This window comes from Amia ocellicauda, chromosome 11, assembly GCF_036373705.1.
Source record: "Amia ocellicauda isolate fAmiCal2 chromosome 11, fAmiCal2.hap1, whole genome shotgun sequence".
Lineage (NCBI taxonomy): Eukaryota > Metazoa > Chordata > Actinopteri > Amiiformes > Amiidae > Amia > Amia ocellicauda.
Genome location: NC_089860.1, coordinates 33945200 through 33964968, shown reverse-complemented (window position 1 = coordinate 33964968; position 19769 = coordinate 33945200). Strand labels below are relative to the sequence as shown.

The 19769-nt window shown below is 44.8% G+C and overlaps 1 protein-coding gene across 1 annotated transcript in view; it reads left to right on the top strand.

The window, feature by feature from the left end:
- The window catches only part of epha10 (EPH receptor A10), a 140649-nt gene that overhangs the window by 65887 nt on the left and 54993 nt on the right, over positions 1-19769 (top strand). Inside the window, exons 4-5 of the mRNA XM_066717577.1 lie at positions 17254-17409; positions 19129-19464. Coding sequence (XP_066573674.1) covers positions 17254-17409; positions 19129-19464 — 492 coding nt within the window. The remainder of the gene's footprint in view (positions 1-17253; positions 17410-19128; positions 19465-19769) is intronic.

Genomic DNA, 19769 nt, shown 5'->3' with positions numbered 1-19769 from the left:
GAACGTCCGGGATTTTTGCAGCAGAGGAAAAAAACACCCAAAAAAGTCTGCCGCACTTCAGATCAATACGACGCGGAGAAATATTTAGTTTAGAGGCCGAAAGGACGCGAGAAAAACAAGACCGTCGCTGCTTTCTGCCTCGTAGAGGTGGGTTAATCAATTATCTGACTCACGCCGGCAGCGAAAATGACTTGTCTCTGTTCTACCGACTGGATCCTTGTAAATTATTATCCTTTACTGTAAGAGAGAGGACCTTTCGCAGGAAGGGGACGATGTACCGTCAGCACGGCTTTGAAGGCGTTGGTTATTTACTGGGGCTGACAGCTTTTGCTCGCTCAAGTTTGTGTGAAAAATGGCAGAGTCTACTCCTCCTACCACGATACAGGCCAGACACAAAACTCACCAGCGCTTCCGCTCGCCATTAATCTCACGCAACACATCTGATATTCCTCTGTGTGGAAATCCGTGACCCATATTAAATAGTGCTGTGTGGTGCATGCAGAGTGCCTGACACTAGATGGTTACAAAGCTAGGCTGAAATGTCGATATGTGCGTGCCCAGTAAGAGGGGCCATACACTGTAATTAAAATGAGAGAAATTACACTGAAGTTTGTTGGATAGACACTTAAGAACATCGGAAGAAAGAACATAAGACAGTGTCCAGTCGAGAGGAGGCCATTCGCCCCATTGTGCTCGTTTGGTGTCCATTAATAACTAAGTGATCCAAGGATCCTATCCAGTCTGTTTCTGAATGTTCCCAAATTGTCTCTTCAGCCACATCGCTGGGGAGTTTGTTCACATTGTGACGCCTCTCTGTGTGAAGAAGTGTCTCCTGTTTTCTGTCTTGAATGCCTTGAAGCCCAATTTCCATTTGTGTCCCCGGGTGCGTGTGTCCCTGCTGATCTGGGAAAGCTCCTCTGGTTTGATGTGGTCGATGCCTTTCATGATTTTGAAGACTTGGATCAAGTCCCCACGTAGTCTCCTCTGTTCCAGGGTGAAAAGGTTCAGGTCCCTCAGTCTCTCAGTAGGACATTCCCTTCAAATCTCTCCTACCGATGAACGAAAAGGTATTTAATTTTGACTGAGTTTGCCGTGGAGTATCTGATGCACAAATAGACCATTCCGCGTTGGAGACAGTGTGACAAAGGACTACTAGTTTAATAGATCACCATCTCAGTTTATTTATCAGTTCTGGTCCGTAAGCACTAACCTAAATGGACAGGCGGTCAGAGTCGGAGTTCGTACGAAAGCTTGTTTACGGTGCAGCATTACTGAACCACGAAGGAGCTTTTATTTCAGATGCACTGATTAATAGTCTGTAACTGAAAAACACAGTGTCTGGAGACTGGAGACCGAGGTGGACCTGATCACAGTCCCAATGCGACTGAGGCCAGAGGAGAGGGACTTACATTAGACAACAATTACTTTCCCTCACAATTGAGACAAATTGGGGTGAGGGACGCGTGGAAGCAGGTTAGAGAGGAAGGAGTGGCTCTGTCTGTGATGCAGCTGTGAAAGCATATTGCCTCCTAAGTGAGGCAAATGGGAACGATCATTCATAACCCGCACTCTGAGATTTATTAACTAATGACCGGGAGAGCGTCTAATGGCCAGCGAGGCGCAGACGCGGACAAACCCCACCAGCTTGAGACTGTAATTGAAAGCGTATGAACATCAATATTCTTAACGTGGTTAACGGCACGATTGCCGATTGCGGCGAGAGAGAGGCGGTGAACACGGAGGCATTTTAACTTTAGTGAAGTCAGTTCCTGTGTGATCGTACGATTACGAGGACTGCTGGGAAGGAAAGGGTAGACTTGAAAAAGACAACGGAAATCCGGTCACCCCAGAAAATAACTGTTCTTGCATTTGTCTGAACCCCAGTGTGATATCTGTAGAAAAAGGTAAATGTGGTCACTTGGCAGTTGTCTTCTGTGAGGTAAAGGAGATCCTCGCTGCTCAGTGATCCATTAAATCAATGTTAGGCTTTCGTGTTCTGCTGTTTTTGTTTTTGGTCTGACAGATTGCTGTCAAAAAGCCCTCTCTGATATGAAGACCACGAGTCCGTTCTGTTTAGGCTTTGTTTTTCTTCTGCAGGACTCGTACTTGACAGAAACGTTGATCAAGGATGGCAGGGCCTTGATTTATTTATTCCTCCCCCTGGTTCCTCTGGGTTTCGTTAGATGCTGCGTTTCTGTGTGCTGCAGGAGACGGCAGCGAGTTGAACCTGGTATCTGAGAATGCCTTCCTCTGATGTGTATGAGTTTTGATTTGATGCTTGAGTGTAAAGCCAGTACGAATGGATGTGTTATGGCCTTCATGAGCCCAAGTCTTATCCTATATGTGTATGTAAATATTGTTTAAAGCAACCAAATTGGGTGTAAACAAATCATTCTGTCATAAACATCTGATGCATTTGATCAATATATATGTTATTCCAAGCATACATCTCTCCGTGCTCCTTTGTGTTGTCCACAGTTTCTGTATCATTTTTGCTCTTACTGACCAGGACTCTCAGCAATAAGTATAAGAATATATTGTTCAATTTGATGACTGTGTGTTTGTGGAGGAGATCAGTCTAATTGTGTTTGTATAAAGTGCTCAGAGTCAACAGGTCCGCGAACTCTGTCTGATTAAATACAGCTCTCACTTGGATTTAGAGGACTCTGCAAAATACATTATCTTTCATTGTGTTTAAAATGCTGTATTGCGCCCTGCGTGGGTGATTTAAAACCCCAGACTGCAGTCTCGGGCACAGGATCTGAAGCGCCAGAGATTGAGAGAGAGCAATGTGATTAAAAAAGGAGGAATTATACGAAGCCAGATCATGCGAAGACGCTTCTGTAGCACAAGCTCGTCTGTCACTCAGAGGACGGATCTGCTCTCCCCGTGTGGCTTCTGAACCCTTTGCCGGTGACCTTTCTGTGTGTGGGAACAAGAGATCAATAGGGACTGGATCGGTGCCCAGGCACTCCAGGGGGAAAGTCCTGGAACGGTGAGTTTTGGCATAATTACAACTTGGGACTCTACGAGGTTAGCAACCAGCCAGGGCCAAGATCTGGCTTTGTAGTGTCTCGTTGTTTTAACCCTCACAGGCATCTGAGGGTAACCGTTTTTGTCTTTTCTTCGCTGGTATATATATATACACTCACCTAAAGGATTATTAGGAACACCATACTAATACTGTGTTTGACCCCCTTTCGCCTTCAGAACTGCCTTAATTCTGCGTGGCATTGATTCAACAAGGTGCTGAAAGCATTCTTTAGAAATGTTGGCCCATATTGATAGGATAGCATCTTGCAGTTGATGGAGATTTGTGGGATGCACATCCAGGGCACGAAGCTCCCGTTCCACCACATCCCAAAGATGCTCTATTGGGTTGAGATCTGGTGACTGTGGGGGCCAGTTTAGTACAGTGAACTCATTGTCATGTTCAAGAAACCAATTTGAAATGATTCGACCTTTGTGACATGGTGCATTATCCTGCTGGAAGTAGCCATCAGAGGATGGGTACATGGTGGTCATAAAGGGATGGACATGGTCAGAAACTGCTCAGGTAGGCCGTGGCATTTAAACGATGCCCAGTTGGCACTAAGGGGCCTAAAGTGTGCCAAGAAAACATCCCCCACACCATTACACCACCACCACCAGCCTGCACAGTGGTAACAAGGCATGATGGATTCATGTTCTCATTCTGTTTACGCCAAATTCTGACTCTACCATCTGAATGTCTCAACAGAAATCGAGACTCATCAGACCAGGCAACATTTTTCCAGTCTTCAACTGTCCAATTTTGGTGAGCTTGTGCAAATTGTAGCCTCTTTTTCCTATTTGTAGTGGAGATGAGTGGTACCCGGTGGGGTCTTCTGCTGTTGTAGCCCATCCGCCTCAAGGTTGTACGTGTTGTGGCTTCACAAATGCTTTGCTGCATACCTCGGTTGTAACGAGTGGTTATTTCAGTCAAAGTTGCTCTTCTATCAGCTTGAATCAGTCGGCCCATTCTCCTCTGACCTCTAGCATCAACAAGGCATTTTCGCCCCCACAGGACTGCCGCATACTGGATGTTTTTCCCTTTTCACACCATTCTTTGTAAACCCTAGAAATGGTTGTGCGTGAAAATCCCAGTAACTGAGCAGATTGTGAAATACTCAGACCGGCCCGTCTGGCACCAACAACCATGCCACGCTCAAAATTGCTTAAATCACCTTTCTTTCCCATTCAGACATTCAGTTTGGAGTTCAGGAGATTGTCTTGACCAGGACCACACCCCTAAATGCATTGAAGCAACTGCCATGTGATTGGTTGGTTAGATAATTGCATTAATGAGAAATTGAACAGGTGTTCCTAATAATCCTTTAGGTGAGTGTATATATATATATATATATATATATATATATATATATATATATATATTAGTGCCTTCATATTGCTCTGGCTTGGCATCATTTACAGATTCCTGGGTATGGACAGAGTCACATGTTCACTCAGAGCCTCAGAGCAGAGGAGCGGGGGTTAATGTATATGTGAAGGATGCAGAGATGCCGTGTGCTTGCTAAACAGGACTCAGCCCTTCAGAACCGGTCAAGTACTGAGTGTCTTGCTTTGGCACAAGATTTATTTTTTGCAATTACAGTCATGCATTTCATTGTTAAGGGAATTCAGTCCAAATCAGGCCACAGAAGGGTTTCTAGTTTAAGTGCATTTGTAAGACTGCATTAATATCGCCTCATCTCGGAAGGACGGAGGGGAGTATCAATTATTCACAACGGCAGCTGATGCATTTCTGTGGGACCTTTCTCGATTTTTTTTTTTTTCAACCAAATTGCACAGGAGGTTAAGGTTAATAATAGACATTTATTAAACAACAGATCTGAACCCGAAGTGTTGTCCTCTGAGGTCCAGCCCCTTGCATTTCTGATGAAAGAAACCCTTTTGGGGAAGCACAGACTTTTTACACAAGCACTAGAGGGTGGCCGTTTCCACTTTGTCGAGCCACTTCGGGTTTACAGTCCTGACATACCAAACACTGGCCGAGGCTGAAAGGATATTCTTGGAGGCATACATTTAAAAAAAAGGCATTATTGTCTATCTTTGGATGTCCCTGATGTCTTCACAAGGTAATCGGTTTTGGGCTCCTGTGTCATTAATTCTAACACCTGGCAGATCAAGAATAGAAACAGTATCTTTTATTCCTCTATCTCACACCTGTAAGCTTTTTTAAAGATTTATTTTCCTCTGGAGTAGAAATTATTACACTTTCCCTCTCCATACTACACTCTCTTCAGCTGTTTTGCACTATAGTATAGTTGTGTCCCTCTATACCACCATCTTTACGACCCCAACCGCCACTTATAGCCAACTGAAATTCCCATCCCAGGCATGGTGATATAAAGAGGGATTGTCTTGTATTCTGAGAGATTCAGGACACCTTTTCTCTGAGAGATACCAACAGGAATAAGATATGGTTGGCTGAGATGGGCTAAGAGACCTTTTCTCCTCTGTGAACCTAAAAATGACTTAATTTCCAGCTTGCGGATGTCGGACGTTGACGGGAACTCAGTTATTTCTTTAGTAGGTTATCTCTGTTGATCAAATTCCATCTGAAACGTCTTGAGTTTTCCCAGACACAGAAGATACAAAACAAACCTCCACCAGAGAGCATGCTCTCGTCTGAACAACACAGACACACGGTAGAAATCAGTTTTATTAAAAAATTTCCATCTCTTCACCCCTGACAAGCTTGCGTTTTCAGTTCTCAGACTGGCTTCATCCTGTAAATTTTGTTACCCCTCCCACCGCTTTTCTCCCGAGGAACAGCGGCCTCCTCCCCGCAGTTGTCTGGGAGTATTATTGTGTGATTTCTGATTTGGATGTCACAGATGGCATTGTTACAGAGGATGTGAAATCATGGAAATGACTGTGGGGAATCGTTCGCATGATTCCGCATTGTTTCTCTGAATGTGGCATTCAAATGTAAATTGAGAAGAGTGCGTTGAAGTAAATTGTGGAAATTAACACAATGTCATCACACGGATATGTACTGAGTACGTGTGTGTGTGTGTGTGTGTGTGTGTGTGTATCTATCTACAGCTCTGCAAACAATTAAGAGACCACTGCAAAATTATCAGTTTCTCTGGTTTTACTATTTATAGGTATGTGTTTGGGTAAATCGAACATTTTTGTTTTATTCTATAAACTACTGACAACATTTCTCCAAAATTCCAAATAAAAATATTGTCATTTAGAGCATTTATTTGCAGAAAATGACAACTGGTCAAAATAACAAAAAAGATGCAGTATTGTCAGACCTCGAATAATGCAAAGAAAATAAGTTCATATTCATTTTTAAACAACACAATACTAATTTTTTAACTTAGGAAGAGATCGGAAACATTGTCAGAGCAGAAGGAAGCAAGTTGTAGGTCAAGTCATCCTACGGTTGTTGAGTGACATACAAATGAGCTGGCGGTCATCCCGGTCTGTAGCTCTGTTGTCCCCAATGTCTGCTGCTTGACCTTGTTCTTATGAACCGCCGTCTTTGACATTTCAAGGATGGAAGCAACCTGATGCTCACTGTATCCCTCTGCCAGTAAAGCCAGAATTGAACCCTTCATTTCCTCACTCTTTTCCTCACTCAAAACTTTCCTCGTTAAATAAGATTTGTAGCTCATTCAGTACAATGAGGCGTGCCTGTGTTGGAATCCAACAGACACTGGAATGGAATGGCTGCCATACATGCAGAGATGCTGATTTAAGAACAATTTGCAATGGTCTCTTAATATTTTCCAGAGCTGTATGTGTGTCTGTATGAATAAAGACAATTAGAGGCAAGGAGACTTTTTTTAATGTCCACTCCCTTAAGAATTTACATTTTAAAAACTCAATATTTTGTGGAGTCAACATGACATACAATCAAAAACATGGAAACTGAGACATAGGCACAGGAGTAAGAAGACTTTCAGCTCTTACACGACTCTACTGGATCCATCCTGTAGTCAGAGATGCTTTAATAAGTGAAAAGCAGTACAAAGTCAGTGATCTGAATAAGTTGCTATGAATTATGAATTGTGCCACCCGCGAGCCTGCCTTGACATTTAGAGAAACGATCTCCTTAAATAATTAAGTATAATGAGATCAGCAGAAAAAGGGTTATGCAAAAACCTTGTTCATATCAGTAGTTTACAAGAATGTAAGGTTTTTAAAAGGCTTTTCGAGGCATTGGATGATTTCTGTCCTAAGTTTCTGTGGATTTAGAGGTGAAGTGCACTGTCTGTGTTAAAAAGAACAGGCGATATTAAACGGTTTCGTATTGCTGAGCGTCTTTGCAGTTTTTTGTTAACTATGGATCAATAGACATTTTCTCCCCAATGCAATATAACTTTTGATGGAAAAGGAGAAAAATACATATTCCAGGATGAGGTAAAGGGCCAGAGGTTCTTCCTACGGTTGTATCGGCCATAATTATATAACAATCAATGGATAGTTTACAGCACTAATCCTTCCCTATGTTGCCTCGGCTTGTCATGCTTAAGAATTAATTTAGTCTTATCAAGCGAAGGCCCAGACCAAATTAAAACATCAGCCCACCAGCCAATTCCAAATTAAAAACTTGACTGCGGGTTTGCAAACAAAAATCTATGAGGTATTGAAATTGTAATTTGTGATTGACAGGCCGGGCAAAGTTCTGATTTAGTCTGGGATACGATACCATTAAACCGACAAGGGTTTTAGAATAAAAAAACTGTCTGTTTCAATGTGTCAAGCTGGGCGAAAATGCAGCGGAGAAAGAGTGTGTGGTGGATTGTGGTGAGTATGTTTAACGCTGTACATCTGTTTTCTAGTTGAACTGGATTCATGTGTTTCAGAAGAAAAAAATGCTTGGATGTGGTTAGATTTTAATTGTTAGTTATGATACACATTCAAAATTTGACCAGCTCACAATTCATGTCACAGCCACGCAGTAATTACCGAGTTTGTTGTTGTTAATGTGAGAACTCTGTGAAGAACACAAAGTGCAGATCTCACAGTGCGTCCTTGAAACCTCAGCTCTTGTACTTATCAAGATTGCGCTCGCTATTAAACAAACAAAACGTGCGAGCTGAGGATCTAGCTGAGAGGGAAGCTGGCAGTTGACTAGGATTTCCCACCAGTTGACCCTTTAGACTTTGTCCCCATTCACCCAGGAATCTCTGGTGATGAACAACAAAGCTATAAATGGCAAATCCGCCTCTCCTCTCGTAAAACAAAACACAAACACTCATGTTTATTACAGCTCAGTAAGTGTTACTGCGGCAAGGTTGTACTTTTCAGGAAAGATAGCAAAGACTAATTATTTCCGTGCCATGACAAATGTAATTTAAAAGTGAAAACGAGGTGGATCTTAAATGTACACTCTAAGGCCCCTCCAGAGCTTGAAAAGAGACTGTCTTTGTGTAGTTGAATACATCCATTTGTGTTCACTATATCCACACACACATTGGTGAAGGTATGTGTGTGAGGAACTTATATGCTAATTGCAGTCTGTCTCGGGCACAATGCTGTGTGAACTTCAGAGCTGTGTGTAGCGTTGCTTGCAGAGGCAATGACAGCTGCAGCCGTTCGTTCACGCGGCCCGCCTGTCATTAATAATGCTGTCACTTAATGTCGCCTGGCCTTAATGGAAATTCCTCTTTACAGCCTGGTAATTGATTTAAGATGGAGTGTGTCACAATGTCACAACGATAATCAAGTGTGACTCAATAAAAATAATACCAAAAATTAGAACCCTGCACTTTTTACTGTAGTTTTTTTCTGCTTGTTTTGTCTGTGCTTGTAAATCACATCTGTAGAAGCCTGGAGGGTGCTTCTGAAATAATAACACATCGCTTTAAATATTTATTAATACAGTAGGCATGTCTCAGATTTTAATTTAAAAGGTAATCTGCGGTGGCTTAATTTGCATCACAAATGAGTCACGTGCGGGAGATGCCGCCTCTGCCAGGGTAAACTTTATTCCCAGCATATGGACAGCGGGAGCATTCCAGATTTGTTTTTAATAATATGCAATATTGCGACACGGCTTCCTCAAAACCCGGCTTTTGGAGGTTAGTTCTCAAGGTTAAGCCATTCATCATAGTGACAACCTCTTAAACTGAGCTTTTTATCGTTCTCAGGTTGGTTTGTGGATAAAATAATCATATTTGCTAGAACACATTTGCCAAAATCCAAAATGTAATCTTGAGAAGTTGCCAGATTGGGGTCATCGCAATTATGAGAATGGAGCAATGAGACAGAGATTGGATTGGATAGATTCGAGTGTAAAAAAACAACCCAGAAAAACCCAGTTGTGCCATTTTACTATATTCAGAGATAGTCTGTGTGTGCTATAACTTAACACAGTACAGAAATTAACCAAAGCTGTCCAACTGGAGTGAACTTGAAGAATGAAAAGTGTAAACCGTGGAATAATTAAAAAGCCACAACAGGGTTAAAATCGAGAGCTTGGGATGGGAGGGAGTGCACAGCAGGGACGGTGAGGAATTGGCCATGCACGTGCAGCACAGATAAATACAGCCGGAGTTTCTCCTCTGTGGGCTCGGCGCTGTGTCGATGGCGCCCGCAGCTCCGCAGAACTGCTCACACACGTGGATGTGGAAATTATTTAATTACTTTCCCACCTATATCCCTTTGTCTACACTGCCTTTGTCTATTCTCGCCTGATTACCCTGTGAGTATGAAGTGCTAGTAATTCACTCCTGTCTCACAGTGACACAGCGCCGCTCCTCTCTGGGCAGCCAGCTCTGCCTGTGTCAGCCCGTCTCTCTGGCCAGGCTGTGGTCACTGAGCCGGTACTGGGTCAGGATCCGCCTCTGCTTTGTGTTTGACAGTCTCCAGGTATTCTGCCAGGCTGTAGTTTCTATTGAGGGTCCGATAGCACTCCAGTGTGTTCTGTGTTTTAGTGTTGGTTACCCAATGGGTCAGATAGGAGTGTTTGGGGTGTTGTGTAATTTGGCTCAGTCGAATTGGAGCTGTTTGTGCAGTGCTGTCCTGCAGCTGAGCCTCAGGACCAGCTGTCTTAGGAGCCTCTTCTCTGGGCTGAGCTCCTGGTAGGCTTTGAATAGGTGAATCCAATATTTCAGTGCTCTTTTTTGAATGTTAATAATCAATGGATAGAGGCCTAATTCAGCCCTGCATGCATTGTTTGCTGTATTTCTCTGAACTTTCAATATATGTTTACAGAACTCTGCATGCAGGGTTTCTGTGGGGCGTTTGTCCCAATTTGTGGACTCCTGGTTGGTGATTGGTGATATCATGACTCTGGCTTTATTCATGTTTACTGCCAGGGCCAGGTCTGACGGTGCTGCTCTAGCAGTGACAGCCCCTGCTCTGTGCGCGTCAGCAGCACCAGGTCGTCTGTAGAGCAGGAACTTAACTTCAGTGTCATGTAGGGTGAGGTCGGACTGCTCCAACACTGTGGCAACTTATTGAAGTAGATGTTGAACAGTGTTGGGCTCAGACTGCAGCCCTGCCTCACTCCCCACCCCTGTTGTGTTCTTTTATTGTCAATCTTTACTCCACATTTATTTTCTGAATACATCGATTTGATGATGTCGTATACTTTACCCCCTACACCGCTTTAGAGTAGTTTGAGAAATAGTCCTTTGTGCCAAATTATGCAAATACCTTTTTAAAATCTATAAAGCAGGCGAAGATTTTACCATTATTTGTTTGGTGAACGCGTTTATTAATTTAGGGTGTGTAGGGTGTAAATATGATCAGAGGTGCGGTTTTTGGGAGGAAGCCAGTCTGACTCTGTGTGGTAAGGAAGGCCAGTATCCAGGCGTTGATGATGCTGCAGAGCACCTTCCCCAGCTTGCTGCTCACACAGAAAGTTAGTTATTACTGTCCGATTTGTCTTTTTTGGGTGGTATAATCCCTTGGTTCCAGATTGAGGAGTTTAAGCAGCACCTCCTGCAGCTTAGGGCTGCTCTGCGTTGATGCTCTCTGGCTTTCTTTGATTCGAGGGCCGTGAGTTTGTCGCTCAGCTCCTCTGCTGTGATCGGGGTGTCTAGGGGTTCTGATTGTCTTTAATACAGGATTCTAACTGTATTCATGTTTCGCAGATGGAAATCTGAGTTTATTTTTTGTTTTCTACTTTGTATTTTTCCAGATGTTTCCATTTTGGATAGCCATTTCTTCTTTATTTGTTAAGTTTAGGTTGTTCTAGGTTTCCCAAAAATTATTGTCATTTATTGACTGCTAAATTTCACTGAGCAGTCTGAGTTTTTTCTTTGTCAAATCATTTGTCGTTGAATATATAAATTGTTATTTTTACGATTTACGTTTTTTAATTTGGATTTTTCTTCTGCTTTTTTAAATCATTTACAGTTGTTCAGCTCACAGGGCTGTGTGTGTGTGTTACCCTGCTGTGTTCTCTTTATGAACACAGTGATTTGGCTGTGGTCTGACGGGGGGTTGTGGTCTGACAGTGAATGCATTTATTAAGGAGGGATCCATGTCTGTGATGCCATAGTCCACTACACTGGATCCCAGAGCTGAGCAGTAGGTGAATCTACCTAAAGAGTCCCCTCTGATCTTGCCATTAAGGATGTGTATACCCAGGGCCCGACAGAGATGCACTAGTTTTGTTCCATTGTTGTTAATTGCGTGGCCAGAGTTGTTTCTGTGTAGGAATGTGGGTGTGAGGCACAGAGGGGCCTGGCCGAATACATGGCTGTTGCTCTGTGTATTGATGCAGTCGGGCTCTGAGCCGGTCCTGGCATTGAAGTCTCCACAAAGCAGCACGTTACCCTGGGCCTGGTAATGGCAGATTTCTGTCTGGAGGTTTGGGAGATATTCCTCATTGTGATATGGAGAGTCAGAAGGGGGGGATGTATGGTGCAAGTAATTATCTTTTTGGGAAAATGTGATATTTTTGTTTATTTTCAGCCGTATATGGGACTCTCCTCTTTTGATTGGGTGGATTAAGGCGGCCAGTCCCCCTCTGTACCCCCAGCGTCTCTGGCGTGCCGGACTGTGCTGAGTTTCAGAGAGGGCACTATGACCTCCCTGTAGCCTGAGGGGCAGCGCCTGCACACGCCCTCACTGCACCACGTCTCCTTATCTTTGCCTGGGGGGCTGGCTGGTTCTCGGCTCAGTGCACAGTCTTTCAGGGTCTTTGCAAATATTTTGAGTGAGGGCAGTGCGTTTGGCGGGGCAAGGGGCAGTGCGTGTGGCGAGGGCAGTGCATGTGGTGAGGGCAGTGCGTGTGGCGGGGGCGGTGTGTGTGTGTGTTTGTGTTAGGGGAGTGTTACCAGGGTGGGGGGGGTCATTACTGTGGGTCAGTGTGTGCGCCCTGGTTGGTGTGGCCACTGTGTGGCGGGGGGACTGTGCTCTCTTGTGGGGGGGTGATGGGTAGGGGCGGTCAGTCAGGTGGTGTAGCTGCTCTCTCAGGCCCTGCAGTTCTTCGGTGAGGGTCCACTCTCTGCGCTGCTGCTCCTCTCTCTCTGCTGTCAGCGCGCCCCTCGGCCCCTGGTTCTCCTGCTGCAGTCCTGTCAGTTGAGGGCTCAGCTTCCCCTGGGTGACCTCGTCTCGCAGCTGCTGGGTGAGGCTGGCCTCGGTGAGCCTGGCCAGGGTGAGCTCCCTGAACTCTGCCAGGCTCTCCTTGATGTGAGTGATGGTGCTGCTGAGCCGGGGGCTGAGGGGGAGCTGTGCTGTCCTGGTCTGCTGTTTTGGTGACTGGGGTGATGGCATCACAGGTGACAGGTGTCTGGAGTGATTTCTCCATCTCAGCCTGCTCCTTTAGACTGAGAAAACACTCCTTGTCATCTGTGCCCTGGACAGTATAGTCCCGTTGTGGTACACATTTACAGTGAATATTGCACCATCTGGATCTGATTCCCAAACCAAAAAATCTGGTTTAGATGTTAAACGATATATAAAGATATATTAAAATATTGATCTCTGCTATAATTACTTTATATTTCATTCAAAATAAAAAGCTTTTTTTTTTTTTTTTTAAGAGCTCATTATTTCCGTGACTATCCGCTCAAAACTCTCTCTCTCTCTCCTGTGTGGGGAAGTGTCAGACACAGAGCCAGGCTGAGGGCTTTACAGCGTGGGTCTCGGCATCTGCTGGTGCAGCCGAATGCGAGTGAAACATTATAAGCTAAATTAAGCCTCTCTTTTGACATGCACGTTTGTGTTTCTGCGCCACTCTCCCGACTCCCTACTCTCTCTGGGGATTGTCATCTGCTGTGTTCACCCGCAGGGAGAGAGTCAGCAAATACACTCAAAGAGGGAGAAACCTGAAGCTTCAGGATAGTCGCAGAGTACGAACAGGATACAACAGTTAAGCGACCGAGAGCTCAGCGAATGCCACCAGGGTAGAAGATGCGAAGGTGCTTTGAAAACAACTGACAGAAATAGTATTGGAAAAATATGCCATGTATTTACTGTAGTAAACCGTACCAGTAGATTGCCCTGAGAACGAGTTGCTTGTCTATGTGCATTGCTGTCACGGTTTGTTATTACAGTTCATCAAGGTAATTAATGACCTTGTCGGATTTGTTTGCAAAGTCGCTGTCACTCGTACCAGCGTGCTTCACTCCACGGTCAGGTCTGGTTCTCGTGACCTCCCGGGCGCCTGTCAAACCCAATCATGACAGCCTCTCTGTGCCGCGGTGGTTTGTGTGAGAAGCGTGCAGTTCTGTCTGCAGTGATGCCCTCCGCTGTGAGGTTGTGCAAATTTACCAGAGTGTAACAATGGAAGACTGGACACATCCTTTATACAGGCGTTTTGTAAACCCTAGACTGTCTCAAGCAATCCAGCACCATTGTGTTCCTTCTGAAGTGTAAGCTGAAGCACATTTGTAATTCTTTCCCGGCGAGGATTGGAGCACCACTCGGTGCCTGGTCTGACCACGGTGTGTGGATCCACATCTCTCCGACAATAGAGGCGTCTTAACAAGTGCTCCACCAACACAGTGCGCAGATCACTCTCAATTCTCCTCCTTGCGCTGTATGTTACTCTCCATTACGCCCCTGCAGATGTCCGCACTGGAAGTCAATTGACCGAAACACCATCTACGATGAGCTGTCCTTTAACCCTGTCCTGAAAACTAACCCCTTCCTTTTTTTTAAACCCATTTTAGTTTCCTGTTATGAAGCTGTAGGCCCATTTCCCAGAGAACCCATGTTTACACCTGAAATGTGTATGTATTTATGAGCTTAAACTGTATTTATAATAAACTCATATTTTGTATCAATATTTCAAGTACATTTATTCTGGAAGTAAATACATTAAAGGCCATTGTGGGAATTAATAAGATTATAGTTTGTTAAATGATATAAGAACATAATAAAGTGTCCAGACAAGAGGAGGCCATTCGACCCATGGTGCTCATTTGGTGTCCATTAATAACTGAGTGATCCAAGGATCCTATCCAGTCTGTTTTCCAGGAACCCAGGGTGGCTCATGTGCGTGTGCGTGTGTGTACCACGGGACACTGTCACTCCGATCAGGAGAGGGAAGAGATACAATACATGACACCAAAACACTGGCTCTTCATACAGGACACGCACTCTGTGTAGAAACATAAGAAACATAAGACAGTGTCCAATCGAGAGGAGGCCATTCGCCCCATTGTGCTCATTTGTTGTCCATTAATAACTGAGTGATCCAAGGATCCTATCCAGTCTGTTTTCCAGGAACCCAGGGTGGCTCATGTGCGTGTGCGTGTGTGTACCACGGGACACTGTCACTCCGATCAGGAGAGGGAAGAGATACAATACATGACACCAAAACACTGGCTCTTCATACAGGACACGCACTCTGTGTAGAAACATAAGAAACATAAGACAGTGTCCAATCGAGAGGAGGCCATTCGCCCCATTGTGCTCATTTGTTGTCCATTAATAACTGAGTGATCAAGGATCCTATCCAGTCTGTTTTTGAATGTTCCCAAATTGTCTCTTCAGCCACATCGCTGGGGAGTTTGTTCAGATTGTGACGCCTCTCTGTGTGAAGAAGTGTCTCCTGTTTTCTGTCTCGAATGCCTTGAAGCCTAATTTCCATTTGTGTCCCCGGGTGCGTGTGTCCCTGCTGATCTGGAAAAGCTCCTCTGGTTTGATGTGGTCGATGCCTTTCATGATTTTGAAGACTTGGATCAAGTCCCCACGTAGTCTCCTCTGTTCCAGGGTGAAAAGGTTCAGGTCCTCAGTCTCTCAGTAGGACTTTCCCTTCAAACCTGGAATAAGTCTGGTTGCTCTCCTCTGAACTGCCTCTAGAGCAGCGATATCTTTCTTGAAGTGTGGAGCCCAGAACTGTCCACAGTATCCAGATGAGCTCTAACTAGTGCATTGTACAGTCTGAACATCACTGCCCTTGTGCTCAATTCTACACTTTTGACAATATACCCCAGCATTGTGTTTGTCTTTTTTATTGCTTCCCCACATTGTTTGGATGGAGAAAGTGAGGAGTCCACGTAGGCTCCTAGGTCTTTCTCATGCGTTACTTCATCCAGTTCTATTCCTCCTATAGTGTAATTATAGTGGACATTTTTGTTACCTGCATGTATTACCTTGCACTTGTCCACATTGAATTTCATCTGTCAGGTGTCGGCCCACAACTGAATATTATCTTTGTCCCTTTGAATAGCCTGTGTTGCCAAGATTGTATCTGCTGAGCCACCTATTTTAGTATCATCTGCAAATTTGACAAGTTTGCTAACTATCACAGAGTCCAGATCATTAATATAGATTAGAATTCTGTTTCACAATTAGTTTTGTTTGTTTGACTTCCTGCATACACAAAGGGACATATTTAATTATCAATTTGAACCAATCACAATCTCCCATCTCTTAATGGCGCTTTTTCCTGTTCCACTGGTGTCTCAATGGGAAGCCGCTCTTGGGCAGTGGATATAAACAGTGCTATTTGAGTCGGTCATTTTAAATTTGGATCTGGGCCAAGCAGACGACACAGGGAAAGGACGAGTTTGCAAATTCACTTTCACAAGGTAACAGCAAAGTGAGGGAACGATTAATAACATCCCCCATGTGTCAATGTAATGCCAGTCATCATTTTAAGAGCATTTTATCAGTGTATCAACATGGAAGAGGACTTTAGGTGACACACTTGGGGGACGAACACGTTGATTGGGAGAAGGAGAGGAGAACTGACTTAACTGCTCCTACTAAACAAAAAGTTTGCCAATGTAACCTTGATGAACCTGCCTGAAAACCAATAAGACAACGAGAGATTAAAAGTAATCTCCGTCAGAACTTCATTTAGGAGCTCTGTGAATTAAGCCCTGCTTGGCTCCCATTTCAATTTTCCCCCGGACCCAAATCTTGATCGCAATCCCTCGCCAGTCTTGACACTAATTGAGTGCTCTAATTCAGCAGAGTCAAACTCATCTACCTCGCCAAGGTCACAAGGACGCTTTCAGACAGGGCTACTGGTGGAAACTTTTACCTCGTGTATGTGTGGGTGAACAGAGCCAGGTGGTACGGCATTTTAATTCAGTATCATGACCAGAGAGGCTGGTGAACAGCAACGCACTGCTTTCAATGTGTTCTGGCATTCGTTTATCTATTTTCTCTGAATGGTCTACATCAGTGGTGCTCAAACACTGTCCTGGAGAGCCTCTATCCAGTAAATTGTGTCAGTCACCCTAAATTGCGAATGTCGACAGATTGGGAACACGTGGAAGTTATTGATCAATTCAGCAATTAACTAGTTCAATGAAGGGAATTCTGGTCACTGAGAGCTGAAAAGGGTAGTTTTCTTTTTACCAAATCTCTACACAAGTTAATCACAAATCACCTGCTGAATTGATCACATTGAAATGGTTCCAGGTGTTAAGAAATCGGTCATGGATATAGGGGCCCTTGAGTTTGGGTTTGGGTAGCACTGGAGTAAGTCCTGCTTTAGGAAAGACTTTATTGAATTATGTCCTACTTTGTGTGGACTTCAGACCCCAACACGTACCGCTCTGTTTAATCAAGTAATTAGATTGCAGACACGTGATCGAATACGAGAATGCGACGATGCGGTTGCTTCCACACCTATCTGATCAATGTCTCATCTCCTCCGTCGCAGTTTGACATTGCTCATGTCACTCTCCAGTTAATTACATAAGCGCTCCCCTCACCCGCAGTGTTGTCACGTTTGCGCTCTCGGATGTACTCCGGTGTAGACAGATGCTCCCTGCGATACCTGCGGCCGCTCTCCGGTGCCCGTGCTGACTGTCTCCTTTGTGCCTCCCTCAGCTTGTCCCACGGGCTCCTACAAGATGTCAACCCGGCAGCAGGAGTGCTTCCCCTGCCCCGAACACAGCTTCACGGACGAGGAGGGCTCCGTCCTGTGCGTCTGTGAGGAGGACTACTACCGGACACCCCTGGATTCCCCTTCATCGGCATGTACAAGTAAGCAGAAGTGTCTTTTCCTGCACCTAGTTGAAGCACAAGCACGTGCCCTGTGAGCTCATATCCCCATAAATACGTAGAAAATGACAGAAAAAGATTGTGTACACACCCAAATAGAGCAGCACAAACACACCACCATGTCGGAGACTGTTTATACTACAGGTGTGAGATTATGATGGGAAAACTGTACAATCCCACTATGTTGTGACTTCTCTCTGAAATAAGACAGTGCCAAAGCATGATTGTGTGCCCCTGGTGAGACTTGCCCTTTGATCGGGGTAAGAAGCGCTCTCTAGTAAACTGGAAACCTCCATCAGGGCACATGATTGGAATTTGTAGCTGGCAGGCGGATTGAAGTTTGGACTTAATCTGGGAAATTGCTGAATCTTTAAAGGTTAGAAACTTGGGGGAGAAATGTTAATTCTGACCGTTTAAGACAATAATACATTTAATTAAGTAGTGTCGAGGGCTGTGGGAGTGTAAAACAAGCCACAAATCTGTCGGTCGTTGGGAACATACTGTGTCCGCATCCATGTATATTTCGTTTGCATTGAAGTATAGGAGCAAACTCGATTCCTCTGATGGACGATGGCGACGGCTTCCTCCCTCAGAGCGAGTGCTTTCTTGTTTGTTCGCAGCCTAATCAGCACGGTGCACAGCTGGTTTGCATTCACAGCTGAGGGCTACATTGAATTACACGTGCGCCTAATTGTATAACTCTCGATACCTTCTGTGCAATTGCTCAATTCGTTTTTAATGACATCATATGGGGAACAGAAGCAAGCGGGGGGGTTTCTGCAAACATCTGATGTGGCGCGGTGCAGTGAAACGCAGCACTGAGAACAGAAGATGTGAAGACAGGATTTGTTGTTACTTTTTATCGATGGCTCTTGGGTGACTGGTCGAACGTGCCTCGTATCATTACAAAGCGCCGCAGATCGGGCCTCGGGGTTTAGGCTGAACGCAGTCGGATCTCAGGGTTTGGAGAGAGAGAACAGAGCTGGGAAAGCTTGAAGATGGAGACACGAGGATGGGTGATTGAAGTGCACTGCAAAGGCTCAGATCATAAATGCACTCGAGGTTAATACACATTTCAAAGCACGCCATGTACGATTGCTGTGCCTTGTGGTAATCCCTGTTTTTTTTGTTGTTGTTGTTAAATTACTTTGAACATTGACACCAAGAACATACTTGACATGTTTTTTTTACCTGTCTGTAAAAAAACCCATTTCAGTTCATTATTTAAATGGGTATATACAACCTGAAGTACGGTGGCCCCCAGTAACCAAAAACATTCATGTTGAAACCCAAATCGAAGGCCATTTGTTTGTGTGTTTGATGTTGTGCTTTAGTACTTGTGGATTGTAAATGCACAGTTTAGAGAGAGACATTTATTGTAATAGAGTTCAATAATGTTTATTTTGTAGCATCTCTTCTCTGTCACTTACAGCAATAATAAAATAAACTACTTTTTTAGGTTATTTTTTTATGAATTCAATTAATTTTATCGCTTAAAGGAATTGGGATGCATCTTGTACAGATTTCACGCATATTATGAAACAGGCCTTCACAGAGATTGTAAGTAACGCTGGAATTCTAATACTTCCACAGTAATTTGGAGAAAACACACACACACTGTCACGCACACACACACACAAATAAACAAACAAATGGCTTGTCCGGTCTAAAGGCTAACAAATACTTTCTGGTCACTTCCAGGGCCTCCGTCTGCTCCCAGAAACCTGGTCTACAGCGTGAAGCAGTCGACTCTCATCATCGAGTGGGACCCTCCCTCGGACATGGGGGGCAGAGCGGACATCGCCTACAGCATCGTGTGCACCAGGTGCACCGGGGCCGCCGGGCGGTGCGAGCCGTGCGGCGGCAGTGTGGGCTTCGTGCCGCAGCAGAGCGGGCTGCTGGACCGCACCGTCACCGTGGTCAACCTTGCACCGCACACCAACTACACCTTCCGGGTGGAGGCCCTGAACGGCGTCTCGGACCTTGTGCCGTCCAGGAGACCGTTCGCGCAGGTCAACGTCTCCACCAGCTTGGCAGGTAAGGAGCGGGCTTTGTTTGGATTAGAGAGAGCGAGACCGGGAGGGAGAGAGAGGGATAGAGAGAGAGAGATAGAGACTGAGAGGGAGGAAGAGAGGGACTGAGACCAAGAGGGATGGAAAGAGGTACAGGAAAGGATAGCGAGAGAGACCGAGAGGGAGGGAGGGAGGGAGAGAGAGGGACTGAGAGGGATAGAGAGAGAGAGATAGAGACTGAGAGGGAGGAAGAGAGGGACTGAGACCAAGAGGGATGGAGAGAGGTACAGAAAGGGATAGCGAGAGAGACCGAGAGGGAGGGAGGGAGGG